The sequence below is a fragment of the Hordeum vulgare genome, chromosome 2H, assembly GCF_904849725.1.
Source record: "Hordeum vulgare subsp. vulgare chromosome 2H, MorexV3_pseudomolecules_assembly, whole genome shotgun sequence".
In the NCBI taxonomy this organism is placed as follows: domain Eukaryota; kingdom Viridiplantae; phylum Streptophyta; class Magnoliopsida; order Poales; family Poaceae; genus Hordeum; species Hordeum vulgare.
The window spans coordinates 658,729,367-658,749,050 of record NC_058519.1 but is presented as its reverse complement, the minus strand read 5'-3'; the positions used below and the strand labels follow the sequence as shown (position 1 = coordinate 658,749,050).

The following is a 19,684-nucleotide window of genomic DNA, read 5'->3' as shown; positions in this document are numbered from 1 at the left end:
AAGGGGTCTAGGTTAACCGGAATTCCGTTCCGGATCCAACCGTGCGGTCGGAATCGAACGATTCCGCACGCGGTAATAGGTAAGTGGCCATGTAGTGTAGATATCCGGAGACGAGAAGGGGAAACGGGCGACGCGGCAACGATTTTTCAAACACCGATAACCGTCCGACGGTAGACCGAATACGGTGCCGCTACGATGGACCGTTCGGGTACCAGACGGTCTCCGATCGCGACGAAATTCGACAGGCGGCCTAGCTATAACTAATCACGACCGCATGCCAAGTTTCACCCCAATCAGAGAAAGTTTTCAACACACTTTTAAAACAGGGTTTTGACGATGCCGCGGGCGCGTGCATGTGCGGTCGGGCTCAGAACGGACAACGACGTGAACCGGCAACTAACAACGGATGCAAGTTTTGAAAACTGACGTCAACGGGGTGCCGATGCAATGCTGATGATGCGACAAATAAAAATAACCACACGACGAAAATGGAATAAAGGAAGAATCTTCTGGAATGTTGGCATCGGGCTGTCACAAGTACCATAGCTAGTACAATGCATGCCAGCTAAACAATTTTGATGAGGTGACGGAAAATTAAATGAAGAAAGAGAGGTTGAGTATCATATTATGATACCGTATCATATTAAATGTTGTACTACTATGTGTCATGCATGTCAATAAATAATTTATCATATGATACTATGTATTATGGATGTAGTATCATACACCATGGTGTATGATACTCCCCATTACCAGCAGTCTAAGAGAGTACACAACACCAACCCAGCAGTCTAAGAGAGTACACAACACCTGGTTGGATGAGGAGGCGGCTGATGCGTTGGGCGTCATCAGCTGGAGTACGTCAAATTTTCTCTCTGGTGAAAACGCACCGGGATATTTGCTAGTATTCTGCAGTGCCGGCCGTGTCGAACGGGTCAAACGGTAGGTACAAAATCTATTTCCCACACACATCCCATCCGAACCGAACGGACACGGGTGGTCATGGCTCGGCATGCCGTCCTGTTCGTGTCCATCGTCGCCACACTTGTAGCGCCCCGAGCCGCCGGATACCCCTGGCCGACCTGCGGCACGACCGGCAGCTTCCCGGCCAACGACAGCACGTACCTGGCGAGCATCAACACCATCGCCGCCACCCTCCCCAGGAACGCCTCGGCGTCCCCGGGCCTGTACGCCACCGGGCAGGCAGGCCAGGTCTGGGCCCTCGCGCTCTGCCGGGGCGACCTCAACGCCACCTCCTGCTTCGACTGCCTCACCAAGGGATTCCATGACCTGCCGAGCGTGTGCGTCTACAGCAAATACGCAACCATGTACTACGACAAATGCTTCCTCCACTACTCGAACATCCACGTCCGCACCTCTGACCTCACCGCGAGGAGGTCGGAGCTCTCCATCACCTCTGTCGACAACGTTACGGCGGTGCCGGCCCGGTTCGACCGCGTTGTGACGGTGCTCCTGAACGCCACCGCGGACTATGCCGCGTACAACTCCTCCGTGACACGGCTGTACGCATCCGGGATGGCCTCTTTCGACCAGGAGATCCCTGACGTGTACAGCTGGGCGCAGTGCACGCCAGGCCTCACGCCGGTGCGGTGCCGGGTTTGTCTTGCCCACATGATCAAGGCGTTGAAGAGTCCGCTGTACGCTGTCTGGGCAGGGTATCTTGGGATCATGTGCAGCGTCCGGTATGACAACAAGCCCTTCCTTGATGGTCCGCTAATGGTACTTCGCCTGCCAGCAACGGGAGGTCCAGCACCGTCGTCAACACCAGCACCGGGAGCTCCAGCAACGTCGTCGACGCCAGCACCAGCGATCGAAGGAGGTCAGTCAAATTAAGCACGTGTTTAATTTCTGGCTAATATTTATGAATCTATCTAACGACCGCCGATTAAGTCCGGCATCGGTCGTCTCTGAGGCTCACCACTCGTTCAGCCCTCCCCCCTTATCTTTTCACGCGCTACTCCACACCACCGCATCCCATCCTCGTTCCCCTCTCTTCTCCCACATGCGTCCTCGCCTCTTTCATGTGAAAATTAAAGAGTACAATGTTAAGGAGAGAGACTTATAGACTACTCCCTCAGTTCCCAAATATAAGTCTTTATAAAAAATTTACTAATGAACTACATACGGATGTATATAGACATATTTTAGAGTATATATTCAATCACTTTGTTTCGTATGTAGACCCTTAATAAAATCGCTTAAAAGACTTATATTTAGGAACGGAGGGAGTACAAAATAAATTACATATGTTTTAAATATATTATATTTCTGCCTCCTTGTCTCTAACTCGACGGCCGGTTCTGAAATTTCGGAGACTCGGGACCAAAGTTTAACTCAAGGCCCCTTAGTACAAAAACGAAAGATCTAGTAAATGTCATGCGTGTAACACGAATCAATTTCGTGCATACGTATGGGCTAAAAGAGGTCAGGCCAAACGCCCTTCTAGCCACCCATTATAACATGTCAACCTTTTCATTTTTCAAAAAATGATTGCAAATAGGAACAAAAACAGATGATGTCAACGGCAATTTTTTGGATTTTTCAAACTTTAAAATGTTTTTATCTTTTAAATGATAATCCCGATTGGAAAATCGTTTTTACCATTAAATCCGTCGCGATCAATATGTTTGGACAACTTTCTTTTTGGATTGAAACTTTCCATTTCCATATCCACATAAATTGCCATCATGATTAAATTAAAGTTGCCATGATATATTTTAACTACTTTTTCTTCTATGTTTAAAGTAAACTTTGACATGTTATAAAAAAGAAAAATTCTAAATGATAATGTCCACACGTGTGTCATGTTTGCACTTCATCCACACGTGTCAATCCACGTTGATTCTGTTTTGGACGAATCTTGAAGGAATTTGTTGGAATTTCAATGTCACGTAGGAATCATCGTGTGTGTCGGCGTTGGAGAGTTCGCCCACACAACCCGCAGTGCGTGGTATACAGATGTGCCATGTGGGTGAACCTATTTCTGCCCATGCAGTCACCACCTAGTCCATGCGCGTGTGGACGAACTACTCTTCGCCCATACGACGCTCGTACGTTGCTAGATGACAACTGCAGTTGCGCATACGTGGCAACTAGGTAAACTCACATGGCAACTATGATTCATTGCTAGATGACAACTGCAGTTACGCGTATATGACAACCAGGTAAACATACGTGGAAACTTTGATTAACCATACATTACAACTATATGGTTGGACCACATGTGGCAGTTAAGTAAACACACATGGCAACTATCCCCAGGTAACTAAAATGTCACCCCGTGGGTAACTATATTTAACCAAAATAGAGAGAGTTGCCATGTTTTTTGAACTACATTTGCCATCCCGGGGTTAACTAACGTAACTGCGCCATGTGTGTGGGTAGATTTGCTTCGTGCCACACACGGGGATGGGGATGAGTAGTACTTGTTAGACGCTTGACACGAAGTAGATGCGTCCGCACATGTGGGTAGTTCTAATGTTCGGCCACACATGACCCGTGTGGGCTGCCTCCTGCATACACCATGCACGGTGTGTGAGCGGATGTCTGATATGTCACACGTGTGGTGAATATCGAGACCGAAGAAAATTAACAAACTAAACTTGCCATGATGAATTACTAAGATTTTTCATGATCCGTGAAATAATTTTGATATGGTTCATAAGTAAAAAGGAAATATGTCGTTAATTACTTTAAAAATGCATTGTAACAGGCTCAAATTTATCATGAACCATAAACTAAAATTGCCATGATACCTGAACTAAAATTTGTCATGTTTCATACAAAAAATATTTCCATGTTCAAAATATTTCAATTGCCATGGTCAACATACTAAATTTTTCATGATCTATAAACTCAATTTTCCATGATGTATTACCAAGAACTGTCATGATCCATGAATTAAATTTTCCGTGGTTAATTATAAAATTTTGCATGGACAATTCATAAAATTTCCATGAAAAGAAGTTGAAATACAATGGTAGCTTTAAATCAGGAAGAAAAAATAGATAAACCATGTCGTGGCAACTTTATTGTAAACAGTATGGCAATTCAGTGCAAACATGTGTCCAAAAAAAAGATCGTTGAAACATATCAAAATGAAGTCTAGTTTTAAAGTTCTCGTCGTGACGGAATTAATGGTAAAAACATATTTTTAAATGGATTTTTTATTTAAAAGAAAAAGAATTTAAGTCTAAAAAACAAAAACAAAATCCGTTGATATCATATATTTGATGTGGCAAGATGGATGGTTATAAAGGCGTATAGATTATATGCCTCGTGCCACATGTATGGACGGTATCATCTAGGATACTGAAATAATAATCAATTTTGTAGCAGCAATATATAGGCGAGTGCTGCTAATTTAGGAGAGCGCATTACAACGTGAATCATCCAGAGAGTGCATGAGCGTTACCGCATTAAAATGTTCAACATATATACATAAAGTATTATCAAGAAACAGTTAAAAGGGCATCAAAACAATGTTTATATCACATAGAAACACACCTTCTGTAAACACATCGTCACAGTGGCTGGTGGACATGGTGCGTAGTGCACTCTCCTCTTGGAAGAAGAATAATGGAAAGAGATCTCATCTTTTCCACTAGCCAGAGGCGTTACAAATATAGGAGCCGATCCCTACATGCAGGTATGTGGGCGAGACGGAGGCGTGAGACTAGCTCTCGCGGTTACAATGGTACAGGTCTACACACACACTAGCTAGTACATACATATGTCACGTTACATGAGATTCAACATTGGCGACTCGATATCTCGCCTCTTGGCGTGGCCACGAGGAGTGAAACCGGAAATCTCGGAGTCACATACACATCTTGGGGGCTGGCTATCTTTTTGAAGAGAAAAAACTATCTGGAATTGATTATTTATAAATCATAGTTGTTCGACAGTGATCCACAAATTTGTGCGAGAAGGTCTAAAGATACCTTACAAGTCATTTAGAAGTAAGCCAGATGTCCATCTACCCAACTTCAAATTGTAACCTGCTTTAATCAAATTCAGAAGAAAAAAAAAATCTGCTGCATCCTGCCGCATCCTTTAATTGCTTTTGTTGCTGCTCTACATGTGCCGTTCCTGAAACTTCATTATCAATATATGTTCATAAGTCATGAAGGAAAGCTGTTAGGTTTCTTTTCTCCAACTTCATCTCATAACGATCATACATGGGCAACAGATAATGAACTAAATTAGAGGTACGAAAAATCAGACCATGAGGGTGCGCGGGCATGGAGGAATTAGGAAGGAAGGAGGAGCGGCGCTCCTTACTAATTGGTCTACACGGAAGAGCTCAGTCGCTTCTCAGATCCGACGAACTTGTCCCATTGATTGAAGTGCAGCATCTATGCGGCAGCGCATGCCAGAAGTTATGGCTTCACAATGATATGGTATGGTCTAGGCGAATGTCACGGTTTGTGAAGAGCAATCCAACGTGTTAACCGTAATTGAGATCGATCTCATCATGTCGAGTACGCCTCGGCTGCCGCTGCCCCGGTGGGCTATTACCACAATGAGTTAGACAGGCCCGGCCCTGAGCGGCTGCTTTTGGACGTACGGACTGCACCGTTCAGGGCCGGGCCTGTCTAACTCAAACGCAATTGTACTTTTAACATCCCTTCGGTTTTGGCGGCAGTGAAGCGAACGATTATGATCAAATTTGAAATATTGCGCACTTGTCCTCTAAATCTTCGTTCCGCCATCATAAACTACGTATCTAATGGGTGATTGCGTCCCCTTCTAGTGACGGTAAAAGTCCCCCTCCCCTCTTGTAATATTATAAAGCACCAATCCTAGCATACAACATGCCATACAAAAAAAAGAAAATAAAAGAGCAAGAACGGTAAAGATACAAAACACTCAGAGAGCCACTAATGAGCGTCGAATGTAACAAGCGCAAGCCGGAGCATCGAGGCCCTCGACAAACACGATCCTGCACACAACACGACAAAGACAAGGTAGTGACCCTCACCCGGAGGGGGCACGCTTTGTCAACTATGCCGAGGCCAACCATAGTCAATCCACCAGTCGTCTCTACCTCCGAAAAAGGTCCCCTGCCCACTCACCCCGGACCGTAGGATGACACGTCTTCGGCAGGTAGAGCCGCTCGCCCTTGAGCGGAAGGCCGAAACCAAATGGATGTCGAGAGGACTAAAAGCATGACCACCTCCCCTCGCAACGCCACACCCCATGCATCACCACCAACGCAACCGGATCAACGTCAACCAGAAGTAGCCGAGCAGGAACATCACTGAAGAAGACTACCCACCTCCTGCATCGACGCCTCAACCACTCCTCCACAAACCAAAGGTGGCACCTTCAAGAAGAACAACAACGCCGGCGCGTCATCACCACGCAACTACAGAGTTTGGGCTTTCACCCAGGTCGCAAAGGTAGAGGCTGAGGGAAGAATCTCGATGTCGCTACCAGAGGAGAACGACGCCGGAGCGCCGCTGGCATCGTGGCACATCAGGTGAAAGTGAGGATGTCACCACTCTAGATCCACTTTAGGGCTTGTTCGGTTAATCCCCACCACAAGGGGATTGAAGAGGATTGAGGTGGATTTTGACTTATAGGGGATTTAACCCTCCCCAATCCACTTCAATCCCTTTTAAATCCGTTGCAACCGAACAAAGACTGAAGGGGCCAACACGCAGACCCCATGAGCCAACACTCCATGTCTGCCCCTGCCCCGCCGCCCATGCGTTCAGGCACGACGCCCTTCCACATCAGTACCGGCCACCCACCGCGGGGGCGCCGACGTGGCTCCCGACAGTGGCCGCCACCACAGATCCGACGCGCAGGCACCACAGCCCGCCGCATGCACAGGGACCATCATCACAGGGCCCTTCACACTAACGGCAGAGGGGGTGACAATGGCGAGGAACATCAGGCGTGGGGCGTTGCAAAGTGTGCCATCAGGTGCTGCGAGGGGCCAATACCCAGATGTTCTAGACGCCTGCGCATGGGCGGCACCGGGCAATGCGACCGTCCATGCTTGGAGCTGGGACTGACGTCGGCCGATGCTACAACTGTCAACCGGCGCCACCTGCAGCCATCCGCATGCAGAGCCGGGACTTGCACCGCGGGATGGTACACAACCGACAGGGAATGCGCATAGCTGGAACTGGCGTTGTCAACGACCGTTACGCGGAACTCGGACCGACAACGGAGGGTGCTAGGATGGTCCATAGCTTCCCCGATGTTGCAGTCGGCGCTGCGCAGTGACGCTACAGTGACAAACCGCGTTAGGGGCACTGCGAGTTGGGGCTGCGGGGCAGTGTAGGTTGCGGCAACATAACCGAGCAACATGCGGTGGGAATGAACGCAGCGGAAGGAGACAATGCAAGTTCGAATGGCCCGTACGAGCATGATGGAATGCAGTCTTTTATTTTATGTTTTTTTTAAAGTAATCAGAGTGCGACTAGCTCTATAGTAGGGGTGACTCTATGGGTCTATTTGGACTGCTCCGATTCCTAAAATACAGCGCCGCTCTGAAAACGCAATTCAAACAAGATAAGTCCACAATGTTCCATTCCCAAAAAAAGAACAAAGAAAAAAAACTTTGAAATCCGCCGTGTTTATTATACCTCTAGAGCTGGATTGATGTAAATGTAATGAAATCTGTCGTGTTTATATGAAATCGATCGTACTTGTTTATACGAAATTCATTGTGTTTGCATGAAATTTAACCATATTTGCATGAATTTTATCTGATTAATTTGATTTGTTATCAAAATGTATATGGCTACAATCAGATGTCGTCCCCCCAAATCCTTTCTATGGACTGGCGGCCCTCCTACCTGCGGAGGAATGCAGGAATGTTTTTACGTATTGCCGTTGAAGATGCCCTAACTCCACGTGCACACACCTGCAAAGCCACACACTAATGGTTGATCAGTTTATTACTCCACACTACCTAGCTTCATGCAGTTCAGTGCCAACTAGGTGAAGCTTATGCATCAGCCAGGTGGAGGCTAGTTTATTACTCCCGTTTAGCTCCATGCATATACTCTTTCCGTTCCTAAATATAAGTCTTTTTAAACATTTCACTAGTAGACTACATACGGATGTATATAGACATATTTTAAAATGCAGATTCACTCATTTTGTTCCGTATATAAACTTCAAGTGAAATCTTTTAAAAGATTTATATTTAGGAACGGAAGGAGTAGGTGGCAGGTTACATGCATGGAGCAAAACGGCTAGAGCTGGCTATCTAAAAGATCCGGTCCGACCTGGTCCGTCCCAAAAAAAGCCCGATCCAGTACGGTCCTAACTTGCCCATGGCCCAGGCCTTGGTCTAGATTTTTAGCCCGTTGAGCTGGCTTGATGTTTTTGCGATTTTGGAAAGAAGTGCGGCCTGAGGTCCGAGGCCTAACAGGTTTTTACACCAATGGACCCGGCTTCGGCTTAAAATTCAGACCCGACGGCCTAGCGGGGCCAGGCCGGGCTCAGGTCTGGTTTTTTATTTCTTGGGCTTTGTCAGGCCCTCGCAAAGCCTGGACTGGTCCGAGGTATGGTGAGGTATACCTGTCACTAACAAACACTTGATCACACTAATATGCATGTACATCACTCAGTCTAACTAAGACATGTCACGACCACTCATCTCCTGACTTGCCGATCTGCTCGCATGTGCTCGGTTTATCTCTGTGTTGCTGATCCGGCCGTTTCGCCATGTTAACGAGCACGTAATGAATCATAACTGAGTAACACTAAGGAAACTCTGCATCTATATTACCCCATGCAACAATTTAAATATGATATAATCCTATACGCTTGAGACTAATAACAAGATTAGTTCCAACAAGAGAGATCATGTTAAAATTTCTCATCGTTGCAGCTGGTTAGCCACCTCACCCCCATAACTCTGGCAAATTTCTAATGTCATATTCAACTGCAGAGAAGCAAAGTAATAGTGCAACAAGGATCTCGGTGGGCATCGTTTGTTCCCTTATATTGGTATCGATTATTTCGGCTTTTGCCTTCAGTCGCTTCAGGAGAAGGAACAAAGCTAAGGAGGACCACGAAAACCGTGAGTTACAGAAAGAAAGTTTACCTGCTATACTTCTGGAATTTGCAGTCTATTGATATGATTCTTGCCATTTGACACCAGCGTTTAAAAATATTTCGAGAGCACAGTGCATGATCTTTGACTTGCCTGCTCTGGTAGAGGCAACCGAAAGCTTCTCAGAGAGGAATAAGCTTGGAGAAGGTGGATTTCGTGTTGTGTACAAGGTAATTAGAAAAGCTACTAGTATGCAATTTTTTATCCATCTATCTAACTATTACTCCCTCCGTCCGAAAATTCTTGTCAAAAAGCGGTGGCAAGATTCGATTCCCACATCCTAGTGCAGAGAGAAACCATTGGCACTAGGATATAGATAGGCAGTGGTCATTCAAGAGATGCAGTTTATTTGACCTCAAGCTGAGTGTTTGGATTCAAAAATTTCAAAATACTAGGGAATTTGTGCTCGGTATGTGTGTTTCTCGTGAGGGGTCGATAAACACGGTAACTGCACGGTAACAGAGAGGAGGGATCCCCCCCCCCCCCCCCGATTTTGGACATTTGACCCCATCCCCTTTTTGAGGGGATATTCTTGGCATCTGGCTGCCCCTGTCCTCCCTTGCCTCGGATCCAAACAGGTGGCATCCCTTGCATAGAAGGGATATCGTTGTCCTTCGGAGGATATCCTTGCAACCAAACGCACCCTTAGAGACAACCGAAAAAGGATACGGAGCCCCTCCCGTGTCGCCTGCGGGGGAGCTGGATGTGGGGACCTAGTTCTATTAAAAATATACCCCCTACAACCACCAAAATGCATGTATTCCATTCTTGGATTTCTTGGCCGGACACAGGCGCTACTGGTGAGCATTAAGTATTATGCTCAATAAAATTGATAGATTATTTGACTTCCTAGCTCTGTATCAACTAGGAATACACACAACCTCAAGATTTTTATCTTGAAGTGTAGCCATGCCACACATCAAACTTGATCCTCAATGGATTTTTTTGTGAGTACAAAAGTTTTTGTCTTAACGAGTGGCTCCATCACACATTAAGCTTTTATTAAATGAGAGGGTTCCCCTCGCCCCAACTTTATTAAAGCCAAGGCAAAGCAAACCAACCAAAAGTATCAGTCCTCGGCGGATAGCCTGAGTGACCACCGCAGAATGGGTCAAGTATAGCTAGTTTTAAGCCCTATTACGAAGCAAATGACATGGCAAAAATAGAGGGGGCAGAGAGATATGCAACAACGGCAAAACGTTCCTCCACTCTGCCAGCCTTGACGACGATCACCATCGATCCTAAGCAACTCCCCTCTTTGATGGTCCAGAAGCCTTAAACATGGGAGAAAAAGCGCACCATGTGCAGCTGAGCACAACACCTTCCATTGCCTGGCAAAAGCCCCCACCAAATCCATTATATAGCGCATGTTTCACCATCTCCTCCCGTGACAGACAAAATCATTGCAAAACAGCCATAAGCCCCACAAGGTGGTAGATGATATAATATTAACATCCTCGCATTTTTCTGCTTCCAAAAAACCGTTGGATCATCAAAAGTACAAGGTACAAAAATACCACATATATCAGAAATAATAGACCCAATTTCTTTGGCAACAATGCACTCAAAGAACAAGTATTGAATAGATTCATGCTCACTACAAAACACACAAGTTGGGTCATCAACATGTCTTCTTTTTGCTAAGTTATCCCTAGTCAAGCATTTGTTATAATAAGCCAGCCAAAGAAATACATGAATATTTGGAGGCACTTTAATTTTCCAAATGAATTCTCTAATGTCAGAAGAAATCCCACCAAAGTTAATCTTGTCAAAAGATCTCACACAATATCTACCAGATGCATCAAGGGTCCACAGGGGGGCATCTAGCTCAATGGAAGGACTAAATGTTTGAACCAAAGAATTCACTTTGAACCAACGGTCCATCAATCTAGCATCCACACATCTCCTAAAGGTCAGGTGCAGCTGGTCCCCATCCCACACCTGAGCCAGAGAAACCTCTTGGAGTTGACAAATCTCATACAGATCCCAAAAAAGAGTTTTTAAAGAACAATCCCCTATCCAAATGTCATGCCAAAAGGCAATGTTCTCCCCATTACGAGGAACCCATCTAACAAAGTTTTTAGCTCCCCCAATGCCCAGGTCACACTTTTCCAGAACGTGACCCTAATGCAGGTTTAGCCCAATATAAGTTTGGTTTTGTTGGGGAACGTCGCATGGGAAACAAAACTTTTCCTACGCGCACGAAGACCTATCATGGTGATGTCCATCTACGAGAGGGGATGAGTGATCTACGTACCCTTGTAGATCGTACAGCAGAAGCGTTAGTGAACGCGGTTGATGTAGTGGAACGTCCTCACGTCCCTCGATCCGCCCCGCGAACAATCCCGCGATCAGTCCCACGATCTAGTACCGAACGGACGGCACCTCCGCGTTCAGCACACGTACAGCTCGACGATGATCTCGGCCTTCTTGATCCAGCAAGAGAGACGGAGAGGTAGAAGAGTTCTCCGGTAGCGTGACGGTGCTCCGGAGGTTGGTGATGACCTTGTCACAGCAGGGCTCCGCCCGAGCTCCGCAGAAACGCGATCTAGAGGGAAAACCGTGGAGGTATGTGGTCGGGCTGCCGTGGAAAAGTCGTCTCAAATCAGCCCTAAAACCTCCGTATATATAGGTGGGAGGGAGGGGACCTTGCCTTGGGGCTCAAGGAGCCCCAAGGGGGTCGGCCGAGCCAAGGGGGAAGGCTCCCCCCCCCCCAAACCGAGTTGGACTTGGTTTGGTGGGTGGGAATCCTTCCTTCCCTTCCCACCTCCTCTTTTTTTTTCTCTTTGATTTTCTTTCCTAGGCACATAGGGCCCTTTTGGGTTGTCCCACCAGCCCACTAAGGGCTGGTGTGCCACCCTCAAGGCCTATGGGCTTCCCCAGGGTGGGTTGCCCCCCCCCCCCCCCCCGGTGAACTCCCGGAACCCATTCGTCATTCCCGGTATATTCCCGGTAACTCCGTAAACCTTCCGATAATCAAATGAGGTCATCCTATATATCAATCTTCGTTTCCGGACCATTCCGAAAACCCTCGTGACGTCCGTGATCTCATCCAGAACTCTGAACAACATTCCGTAACCAACCATATAACTCAAATACGCATAAAACAACGTCGAACCTTAAGTGTGCAGACCCTGCGGGTTCGAGAACTATGTAGACATGACTCGAGAGACTCCTCGGTCAATATCCAATAGCGGGACCTGGATGCCCATATTGGATCCTACATATTCTACGAAGATCTTATCGTTTGAACCTCAGTGCCAAGGATTCATATAATCCCGTATGTCATTCCTTTTGTCCTTCGGTATGTTACTTGCCCGAGATTCGATCGTCAGTATCCGCATACCTATTTCAATCTCGTTTACCGGCAAGTCTCTTTACTCGTTCCGCAATACAAGATCCCGTAACTTACACTAAGTTACATTGCTTGCAAGGCTTGTGTGTGATGTTGTATTACCGAGTGGGCCCCGAGATACCTCTCCGTCACACGGAGTGACAAATCCCAGTCTTGATCCATACTAACTCAACTAACACCTTCGGAGATACCTGTAGAGCATCTTTATAGTCACCCAGTTACGTTGCGACGTTTGATACACACAAAGCATTCCTCCGGTGTCAGTGAGTTATATGATCTCATGGTCATAGGAATAAATACTTGGCACGCAGAAAACAGTAGCAACAAAATGACACGATCAACATGCTACGTCTATTAGTTTGGGTCTAGTCCATCACGTGATTCTCGTAATGACGTGATCCAGTTATCAAGCAACAACACTTTGTTCATAATCAGAAGACACTGACTATCTTTGATCAACTGGCTAGCCAACTAGAGGCTTGCTAGGGACGGTGTTTTGTCTATGTATCCACACATGTAAATGAGTCTTCATTCAATACAATTATAGCATGGATAATAAACGATTATCTTGATACAGGAATTATAATAATAACTATATTTATTATTGCCTCTAGGGCATAATTCCAACAGTCTCCCACTTGCACTAGAGTGAATAATCTAGCCCTCACATCATCATGTGAATTACATTGTAATAAATCTAACACCCATACAGTTCTGGTGTTGATCATGCTTTGGCCGTGGAAGAGGTTTAGTCAGCGGGTCTGCTACATTCAGATCCGTGTGCACTTTGCATATATTTATGTCCTCTCCCTCGACGTAGTCACGGATGAGGTTGAAGCGTCGTTTGATGTGTCTGGTCTTCTTGTGAAACCGTGGTTCCTTTGCTAAGGCAATGGCACCCGTGTTGTCACAGAACAAGGTTATTGGATTCAATGCGCTTGGCACCACTCCAAGATCCGTCATGAACTGCTTCATCCAGACACCCTCCTTAGCCGCCTCTGAGGCAGCCATGTACTCCGCTTCACATGTAGAATCTGCTACGACGCTTTGCTTGGAACTGCACCAGCTCACCGCACCCCCATTAAGAATAAATACGTATCCGGTTTGCGACTTAGAGTCGTCCGGATCTGTGTCAAAGCTTGCATCGACGTAACCTTTTACGGCGAGCTCCTCGTCACCTCCATACACGAGAAACATCTCCTTAGTCCTTTTCAGGTACTTCGGGATATTCTTGACCGCTGTCCAGTGATCCACTCCTGGATTACTCTGGAACCTACCTGCCATACTTATGGCCAGGCTAACATCCGTTCTAGTGCACAGCATTGCATACATGATAGAACCTATGGCTGAAGCATAGGGGACGGAGCGCATATGCTCTCTATCTTCATGAGTTGCTGGGCACTGAGTCTTACTCAATCTCGTACCTTGTAAAACCGGCAAGAACCCTTTCTTGGACTGTTCCATTTTGAACCTCTTCAAAAATTTATCAAGGTATGTGCTTTGTGAAAGTCCTATCACGCGTTTTGATCTATCCCTATAGATCTTAATGCCTAGAATGTAAGCAGCTTCTCCTAGGTCCTTCATAGAGAAACTTTTATTCAAGTAATCCTTTATGCTCTCCAAAAACTCTACGTTGTTTCCAATCAGCAATATGTCATCCACATATAATATTAGAAACGCCATAGAGCTCCCACTCACTTTCTTGTAAATACAAGATTCTCCAACCACTTGTATAAACCCAAATGCTTTGATCACCTCATCAAAGCGTTTGTTCCAACTCCGAGATGCTTGCACCAGTCCATAAATGGATCGCTGGAGCTTGCACACCTTGTTAGCATTCTTAGGATCGACAAAACCTTCGGGTTGTATCATATACAACTCTTGCTTAAGGAAACCGTTAAGGAACGCCGTTTTGACATCCATCTGCCAGATTTCATAATCGAAAAATGCAGTTATTGCTAACATGATTCTGACGGACTTAAGCATCGCTACGGGTGAGAATGTCTCATCGTAGTCAACTCCTTGAACTTGTGAAAAACCCTTTGCCACAAGTCGAGCTTTATAAACGGTCACATTGTTGGGGAACGTCGCATGGGAAACAAAAAATTTCCTACGCGCACGAAGACCTATCATGGTGATGTCCATCTACGAGAGGGGATGAGTGATCTACGTACCCTTGTAGATCGTACAGCAGAAGCGATTAGAGATCGCGGTTGATGTAGTGGAACGTCCTCACGTCCCTCGATCCGCCCCGCGAACAATCCCGCGATCAGTCCCACGATCTAGTACCGAACGGACGGCACCTCCGCGTTCAGCACACGTACAGCTCGACGATGATCTCGGCCTTCTTGATCCAGCAAGAGAGACGGAGAGGTAGAAGAGTTCTCCGGCAGCGTGACGGCGCTCCGGAGGTTGGTGATGATCTTGTCTCAGCAGGGCTCCGCCCGAGCTCCGCGGAAACACGATCTAGAGGAAAAACTATGGAGGTATGTGGTCGGGCAGCCGTGAGAAAGTCGTCTCAAATCTGCCCTAAAAGCCCCATATATATAGGAGGAGGGAGGGGGACCTTGCCTTGGGGTCCAAGGGAACCCCAAGGGGTCGGCCGAGCCAGGGGGGAGGACTCTCCCCCCCAAACCGAGTCCTACTTGGTTTGGTGGGAGGGAGTCCTTCCCCCTTCCCACTTCTTCCTCTTTTTTTTTCTTCCTTTGATTTTTCTTCCTTGGCGCATAGGATTTGGTGGGCTGTCCCACCAGCCCACTAAGGGCTGGTGTGACCCCCACAAATACCTATGGGCTTCCCCGGAGTGGGTTGCCCCCCTCCGGTGAACTCCCGGAACCCATTCGTCATTCCCGGTACATTCCCGGCAACTCTGAAAACCTTCCGGTAATCAAATGAGGTCATCCTATATATCAATCTTCGTTTCCGGACCATTCCGGAAACCCTCGTGACGTCCGTGATCTCATCCGGGACTCCGAACAACATTCGGTAACCAACCATATAACTCAAATACGCATAAAACAACGTCGAACCTTAAGTGTGCAGACCCTGCGGGTTCGAGAACTATGTAGACATGATCCGAGAGACTCCTCGGTCAATATCCAATAGCGGGACCTGGATGCCCATATTGGATCCTACATATTCTACGAAGATCTTATCGTTTGAACCTCAGTGCCAAGGATTCGCATAATCCCGTATGTCATTCCCTTTGTCCTTCGGTATGTTACTTGCCCGAGATTCGATCGTCAGTATCCGCATACCTATTTCAATCTCGTTTACCGGCAAGTCTCTTTACTCGTTCCGTAATACAAGACCCCGCAACTTACACTAAGTTACATTGCTTGCAAGGCTTATGTGTGATGTTGTATTACCGAGTGGGCCCCGAGATACCTCTCCGTCACACGGAGTGACAAATCCCAGTCTTGATCCATACTAACTCAACTAACACCTTCGGAGATACCTGTAGAGCATCTTTATAGTCACCCAGTTACGTTGCGACGTTTGATACACACAAAGCATTCCTCCGGTGTCAGTGAGTTATATGATCTCATGGTCATAGGAATAAATACTTGACACGCAGAAAAAAGTAGCAACAAAATGACACGATCAACATGCTACGTCTATTAGTTTGGGTCTAGTCCATCACGTGATTCTCCCAATGACGTGATCCAGTTATCAAGCAACAACACCTTGTTCATAATCAGAAGACACTGACTATCATCGATCAACTGGCTAGCCAACTAGAGGCATGCTAGGGACGGTGTTTTGTCTATGTATCCACACATGTAAATGAGTCTTCATTCAATACAATTATAGCATGGATAATAAACTATTATCTTGATACAGGAATTATAATAATAACTATACATTTATTATTGCCTCTAGGGCATAATTCCAACAGTCTCCCACTTGCACTAGAGTCAATAATCTAGCCCTCACATCAGCATGTGAATTACATTGTAATAAATCTAACACCCATACAGTTCTGGTGTCGATCATGTTTTGACCGTGGAAGAGGTTTAGTCAGCGGGTCTGCTACATTCAGATCCGTGTGCACTTTGCATATATTTACGTCCTCCTCCTCGACGTAGTCGCGGATGAGGTTGAAGCGTCGTTTGATGTGTCTGGTCTTCTTGTGAAACCTTGGTTCCCTTGCTAAGGCAATGGCACCAGTGTTGTCACAGAACAAGGTTATTGGATCCAGTGCACTTGGCACCACTCCAAGATCCGTCATGAACTGCTTCATCCAGACACCCTCCTTAGCCGCCTCCGAGGCAGCCATGTACTCCGCTTCACATGTAGAATCTGCTACGACGCTTTGCTTGGAACTGCACCAGCTTACTGCACCCCCATTAAGAATAAATACGTATCCGGTTTGCGACTTAGATTCGTCCGGATCTGTGTCAAAGCTTGCGTCGACGTAACCTTTTACGGCGAGCTCTTCGTCACCTCCATACACGAGAAACATCTCCTTAGTCCTTTTCAGGTATTTTAGGATATTCTTGACCTGCCTGCCATACTTATGGCCAGGCTAACATCCGGTCTAGTGCACAGCATCGCATACATGATAGAGCCTATGGCTGAAGCATAGGGGACGGAGCGCATATGCTCTCTATCTTCATCAGTTGCTGGGCACTGAGTCTTACTCAATCTTGTACCTTGTAACACTGGCAAGAACCCTTTCTTGGACTGTTCCATTTTGAACCTCTTCAAAACTTTATCAAGGTATGTGCTTTGTGAAAGTCCTATCAGGCGTTTTGATCTATCCCTATAGATCTTAATGCCTAGAATGTAAGCAGCTTCTCCTAGGTCCTTCATAGAGAAACTTTTATTCAATTAACCTTTTATGCTCTCCAAAAGCTCTACGTTGTTTCCAATCAGTAATATGTCATCCACATATAATATTAGAAACGCCACAGAGCTCCCACTCACTTTCTTGTAAATACAAGATTCTCCAACCACTTGTATAAACCCAAATGCTTTGATCACCTCATCAAAGCGTTTGTTCCAACTCCGAGATGCTTGCACCAGTCCATAAATGGATCGCTGGAGCTTGCACACCTTGTCAGCATTTTTAGGATCGACAAAACCTTCGGGTTGCATCATATACAACTCTTCCTTAAGGAAACCGTTAAGGAACGCCGTTTTGACATCCATCTGCCAAATTTCATAATCGAAAAATGCAGCTATTGCTAACATGATTCTGACGGACTTAAGCATCGCTACGGGAGAGAAAGTCTCATCGTAGTCAATTCCTGGAACTTGTGAAAAACCCTTTGCCACAAGTCGAGCTTTATAAACGGTCACATTACCGTCAGCGTCCGTCTTCTTCTTAAAGATCCATTTGTTCTGAATAGCCTTGCGGCCCTCAGGCAGTATCTCCAAAGTCCAGACTTTGTTCTCATACATGGATCTTATCTCGGATTTCATGGCTTCTAGCCATTTGTTGGAATCTGGGCCCACCATTGCTTCTTCATAATTTGCAGGTTCATTGTTGTCTAACAACATGATTGTCAAGACGGGATTACCGTACCACTCTGGAGCAGCGCGTGATCTCGTCGACCTGCGTGGTTCAACAGAAACTTGAACTGGAGTTTCATGATCATCATCATTAACTTCCTCCTCAACCGGCGTCGCAATCACAGGGGTTTCCCCTTGCCCTGCGCCACCATCCAGAGGGATGAGAGGTTCGACAACCTCGTCAAGTTCTATCTTCCTCCCACTCAATTCTCTCGAGAGAAACTCCTTCTCGAGAAAAGTTCCGTTCTTAGCAACAAACACTTTGCCCTCGGATTTGAGATAGAAGGTGTACCCAACTGTCTCTTTTGGGTAGCCTATGAAGACGCACTTTTCCGCTTTGGGTTCCAGCTTTTCAGGCTGAAGCTTTTTGACATAAGCATCACATCCCCAAACTTTAAGAAACGACAACTTTGGCCTTTTGCCATACCATAGTTCGTATGGTGTCGTCTCAACGGATTTCGATGGTGCCCTATTTAAAGTGAATGCAGCTGTTTCTAATGCATAACCCCAAAACGATAACGGCAAATCAGTAAGAGACATCATAGATCGCACCATTTCTAATAAAGTACGATTACGACGTTCGGACACACCATTACGCTGTGGTGTTCCAGGCGGTGTTAACTGCGAAACAATTCCACATTGTCTTAAGTGAGTACCAAACTCGAAACTCAGATATTCACCCCCACGATCAGACCGTAGGAACTTGATCTTCTTGTTACGATGATTTTCTACTTCACTCTGAAATTGCTTGAACTTTTCAAATGTTTCAGACTTGTGCTTCATTAAGTAGACGTAGCCATATCTACTCAAATCGTCAGTGAAGGTGAGAAAATAACGATATCCGCCGCGTGCCTCCACGCTCATCGGACCACACACATCGGTATGTATGATTTCCAATAAGTCACTTGCACGCTCCATTGTTCCGGAGAACGGAGTTTTAGTCATCTTGCCCATGAGGCATGGTTCGCAAGTGTCAAGTGAATCAAAGTCAAGTGACTCCAAAAGTCCATTAGCATGGAGTTTCTTCATGCGCTTTACACCAATATGACCCAAGCGGCAGTGCCATAAAAATATGGCGCTATCATTGTTTACTCTAACTCTTTTGGTCTCAATGTTATGTATATGCGTATCGCTATCGAGATTCAATATGAACAATCCTCTCACATTCGGTGCATGACCATAAAAGATGTTACTCATAGAAATAGAACAACCATTATTCTCAAACTTAAAAGAGTAACCGTCTCGCAATAAACAAGATCCAGATATAATGTTCATGCTCAACGCAGGCACTAAATAACAATGATTTAAGTTCATCACTAATCCCGATGGTAGTTGAAGTGACACGGAGCCGACGGCGATTGCATCAACCTTGGAACCGTTTCCTACGCGATCGTCACTTCGTCTTTCGCCAGCCTCCGTCTATTCCGCAGTTCCTGCTTCGAGTTGCAAATGTGAGCAACAGAACCGGTATCGAATACCCAGGCACTACTACGAGAGCTGGTTAAGTACACATCAATAACATGTATATCAAATATACCTGATTTTTCTTTGCCCGCCTTCTTATCTGCCAGATACTTGGGGCAATTGCGCTTCCAGTGACCCATACCCTTGCAATAGAAGCACTCTGTTTCAGGCTTAGGTCCAGCCTTGGGTTTCTTCGGCGGATTGGCAACAGGCTTGCCGCTCTTATTCGAATTGCCCTTCTTGCC

General features: G+C 46.1%; 1 protein-coding gene across 1 annotated transcript in view; it reads left to right on the top strand.

Annotated features, from left to right (window-relative positions):
- Positions 1–969: 969 nt before the first annotated feature.
- The window catches only part of LOC123428518 (putative receptor-like protein kinase At4g00960), a 35,052-nt gene continuing 16,337 nt past the window's right edge, over positions 970–19,684 (top strand). The window contains exons 1-3 of the mRNA XM_045112740.1: positions 970–1,840; positions 8,939–9,070; positions 9,152–9,273. Coding sequence (XP_044968675.1) covers positions 1,003–1,840; positions 8,939–9,070; positions 9,152–9,273 — 1,092 coding nt within the window. The 5' untranslated portion in view covers positions 970–1,002. The remainder of the gene's footprint in view (positions 1,841–8,938; positions 9,071–9,151; positions 9,274–19,684) is intronic.